The sequence below is a fragment of the Limulus polyphemus genome, unplaced genomic scaffold (genome assembly GCF_000517525.1).
Source record: "Limulus polyphemus unplaced genomic scaffold, Limulus_polyphemus-2.1.2 Scaffold3331, whole genome shotgun sequence".
NCBI classification, from domain to species: Eukaryota; Metazoa; Arthropoda; class Merostomata; order Xiphosura; family Limulidae; genus Limulus; species Limulus polyphemus.
Genome location: NW_013668941.1, coordinates 87,156 through 91,661, shown reverse-complemented (window position 1 = coordinate 91,661; position 4,506 = coordinate 87,156). Strand labels below are relative to the sequence as shown.

The 4,506-nt window shown below is 36.0% G+C and overlaps 1 protein-coding gene across 2 annotated transcripts in view; it reads right to left on the bottom strand.

Moving 5' to 3' along the window:
• LOC106469162 (acetylcholinesterase-like) overlaps window positions 1–4,506 on the bottom strand; it is a 112,980-nt gene that overhangs the window by 31,794 nt on the left and 76,680 nt on the right. For both annotated transcript variants that reach the window (XM_022397587.1, XM_022397588.1), the window contains exon 3: window positions 3,647–4,506. In XM_022397587.1, the coding sequence (XP_022253295.1) occupies window positions 3,647–4,506 (860 nt within the window). The remainder of the gene's footprint in view (window positions 1–3,646) is intronic.

Below are 4,506 nucleotides of genomic sequence, written 5' to 3'. Positions count from 1 at the left end.
CAGTGTAAGACTAGAGGGAAGACAGCTAGTCATCACCACCCACCGCCAACTCTTGGGATACTCTTTTACCAACGAATAGTAGGATTGGCCGTCACTTTATAACGCCCCCACGGCTGAAAGGGCGGGCATGTTTTGGTGTGACGGGGATTCGAACCCGCGACACTCAGATTGCGAGTCGAGCGTCCTAACCACCCGGCCATGCCAGGCCTCAAGTTACATACTGTACCGTGAAATCGTGCCGCAACTATGAAAGACAGCTCTGTTTGACGTTGTAACCTAGCAAAGGCGAGTAGATTAAGATATCATTCTCAAGTTGCCCTGAACTTTTTAGGAAAGATATGAGACTAAAATAAAACAAACTCATTTTTTGGCAGCTTATTTAAAAAAAATAATTCTAGCATTATGTTGGTCTTTTCTACTGATCTCTGCTTAGTGCTTGCTTATTAAATAGCAAATTATTTTCCTAAATAGTTTCATGACAAATATCAAATATCACGCATCCTGAGCTTTTTCTTGATATCCAAAATTTCAAAACAAGATTCACATTTCAATGTTCTATATGCTGTAATAACTTGAGTAACATAAACAAAACCTATCATATACCGTGCTTACTGCTTTTTACAAAGTAAAATGAAACTGCAATATTCATTACTTGTTTGTTCGAAGTTAAACATAAAGCTACACAATGGGCTATCTGTGCTCTGCCCACCACGGGTATCGAAACCCGGATTCTGGCGTTGTAAGTCTGCAGACACGTCGCTGTGCCACTGGGGGTGGGCGATATTTATTACTAACGTCAATACTAAGGATATTTATATGGACTACGGATTATTTTTTAACTTTCTCAGTTAATTAATACATTTATCTTACCTTAAACAAATAAAGTTAGCTGCTTTATACGTGATTATATATATATATAACTGACATAAATAGCAATACGCAATTTGTCTTCAAAATTTCTATTCGTAGTTTGGTAAGTAAACATGTTTATACATTTAAGCTTTTGTAAATCCGGTTGGTACGAATGGGGTAGTCTATAAATAGCTTCTTTGTTTTTGTTTTTACGACAATGTTTTTAAATATGCTGCTTTGCAAAACATAAAAATAAATTTTAAAAAATTATAGAGGATGTACACTAATTTTACTTACTATCTTTTTTTTCCATTATATATTACTGTCAAACTGCAAGCAATTCATAAAAAGACAATTTAATATATTAAATGTTTGTAATTAAGCACAAAACTACACAATGGGCTATCTGTGCTCTGCCCTCCACGGGTATAGAAACCCAGTTTCTAGCGTTGTAAGTCCGCAGACATACCGCTGTACCACTGGGAGGCAATATATTAATACTATTAATTCTGTTCTCATTGGATTCATTAAGCTTCTGTTGCTTGTCTGTCGCATCAAATATCACTACTGCTGCAGAAATTTTAGTAACCCTATAAGAAAACTCACGTTGATTGGATATTGCTAACACTATTCTAGCTCAGACTCATATTTACTCTAATTATCTCGAGGCTTTAACACCACACACATAGCGCTCCCTCACTTTGTTTGTTCTCTCCATACCTCTAAGATTTATAGACTCCTAACCTAAAAAAAACAAAAACAAACGGACTCAAACTCCTAGTCTAACTTCATGTTAGCATCGTGAGTTTGTGACCATAGAATTAATCTTACAGAAAATCGATCAGTGTCTAATATCGGTCACATGGACAGATGTTATTATTTATTCAGTATGGGTGGTGAGCTGATTACCCCTCCCCCCCCCACATATATTTTGTAATTTTGAGAAGATATCTTTCACCTTGTTCTCTGATGAATTATGTATTTTGTTTTCACTATTAGATCCGATGATATTAAATATTTAAAGCGTGTTATTATATTTCTATCCAATATCTATCGCCTGGCATGGCCAGGTGGTTAAGGAGCTCGACTCGCAATCTGCAGGTCGCGGGTTCGAATCCCCATCTCACCAAACATGCTCGCCCTTTCAGCCGTGGGAGCGTTATAATGTGACGGTCAATCCCACTATTCCTTGGTAAAAAAGTAGCCCCAAGCGTTGGCGGTGGGGGGGGGGTGATGACTAGCAGCCTTCCCTCTAGTCTTACACTGCTAAATTAGGGACGACTAACGTAGATAGCTCCCATGTAGCTTTGCGCGAAATTAAAAAAAACAACAACAAACAGCTGTAATTAAATATACTTTTCAGTATCTTTAATCACAATCCATGGTTCATTAAGTAACAACATCAACAATGACTATCAGATATACGTAGAATATGTACTTATTTTGTACTATTAACTATGAAAGTAGTTATCAGTTGTGGACTAAACTTGGCAAAATGTTGACGTAATCCTTGCTATAAAATATGAAGATAACAACATAATTTGGACACTGACTTTATATTTATGTGACATATTTCACATGTAAAATGTCTTATATTCTTAATCATTACGCTTCAACATAAAGTAATGTGCTCTTTGGAGAAGGCTGATATTACGTTTTTTCATAGGATTTAAGATCTCAATATAAGTAAATTAATTATCGCGAAACAAAAGCAATAAAGGATTTAAGATCTCAATATAAGTAAATTAATTATCGCGAAACAAAATCAATAAAACGAAGAACTATAAGAGACCAAGGGCACACAAGTGAATCCTTAGCTCTGATGAGATAATTACGTAAAAAAAACATTTTTACTATGGATGTACGCGCTAACAAATACCTAATCATGCCAGGAAAACTGTAACAAAACAATGTAAAATTATACAATTTATACAGGTTCAATAAGGGGTTAGGATCTGGGTGCTAGAGCCCACAACGTCCCTAATCCCACTGCTACTCACCGTCTATATCTGGTTATGGGCATGGTAATTACCCCTAAAGATATAAAGATAGAAATATGATATCATCAACCATCCTCAATTTCTGTCAAAAATTATATACGGAGGTTGGCTACCTATTTCATAATTTAAACATCCTTTGCTATAAGAAATGTAGTTCTTGAATTGAGTATTTCAGGCCTTAGAAAACAGTAAATCTTGAAAGTGTTTAATAGTAACTTGTTAGTGCAATCGAGGATATTATTATGGGATACCGTAACATTCGAAGAAACAATGTTTTCCCCTCTTCAGTTATAGAAATATTAACGTGGACAAAATACAAGAAACTGAACCATATTAATGTTGTATGTTACAAGCACTAGCTCTATGCTTAACTGCTGTCTAAGGACTGCTGTATAGCTAGATATTCAAGTTGGGATAACAGAGACTACACAGTTATTTCGTTTAGATCATTGTTTATTTTAGAGTAATAGTTAGAAATTAAACTATAATTACATTGGTTTCAATTGTTTTATTAATATTTTGTTTAGTACCAGCTATACGAATTGTATAGTGACTTTTGGCCCTCCATGTAAAAAAGGATAGCTTTATTATATAATATATAACCAATTTTAACGAAGTCCCTACGATTTTTTTTTACAATAAAATATTACAAAATACATGTAAAATCTTAGGATATAACCAGAATTACAAAAAAGAAAAAACTGAACTAAAATCCAAGTGGTATGTAGCTTAAATAGTTCATTTTTTTAGCATACTAATCATAACACAGTAAATTGTTATTAAATTTTACTTACCCAGTTTTGGCAAAGTTGGCCCAGTATCGCATGATTCTTTTGGCTAAAACCTTTTCTTGTTCATTATACCCTTTAGTTGGATTTAAAGGTTCCCCAAACACAAATGGAATTTCATCTCCGTGCATAACGCCCATCCATCCTGGCCAAGGATTGACAGAGGATCGGTGGGTAAAATAGTACATGTACACTTCGTTTCCCGTTTCGGCGTAGCGATAGGCAAATTCATTGACACTGCAAGTAAAATGGTAATCACCAACTATCTTATCGATTGCATCTCTATTTTTGATAGGGTCATCTGGATCCAGCCAATCTGTGTATTGAAAGATAATAGCCTGTTGTCCAATATCCCCAATGTACGGGTTCAGCTCTTTCACTGACCTTATGAAATCCTCACGTGTCGGGTATACATCCTCATGCTTTTTGAAAAGTTCTGTTAAATAGTAAATGATCCAGAAGGTACCTTCTTCCGTATTACTCCCCATTAGAATATTTGTTTTTTTAAAGTTCTTTCTTTCGAGGGATTTAGAAGGATGCTCATCAATGAAAGCACCATCTACAACTGGCACAAAAGGAAAATCAACGATACCAAAATTTCCAGATTCATTTTCAACTAGAATCATGGGATCAGTTTCTCGAAGACATTTCACAACAGCATCCAAATCCTTTGGATCATGTGGGCATTTTACAGCTTCGGCAAGTCGCAGACCACGGGTAATCAGTTCATTGTGATCAAGTATGGCCCAAGGGGACGTTGCCGATCCGCTCTGCATGATGGCTTGGCTGAATAAGTTGCGGCTTAGGGAGGACATGAGATGGAGACCAATGCTCACACCACCAGCACTCTCGCCAAATAACGTTAC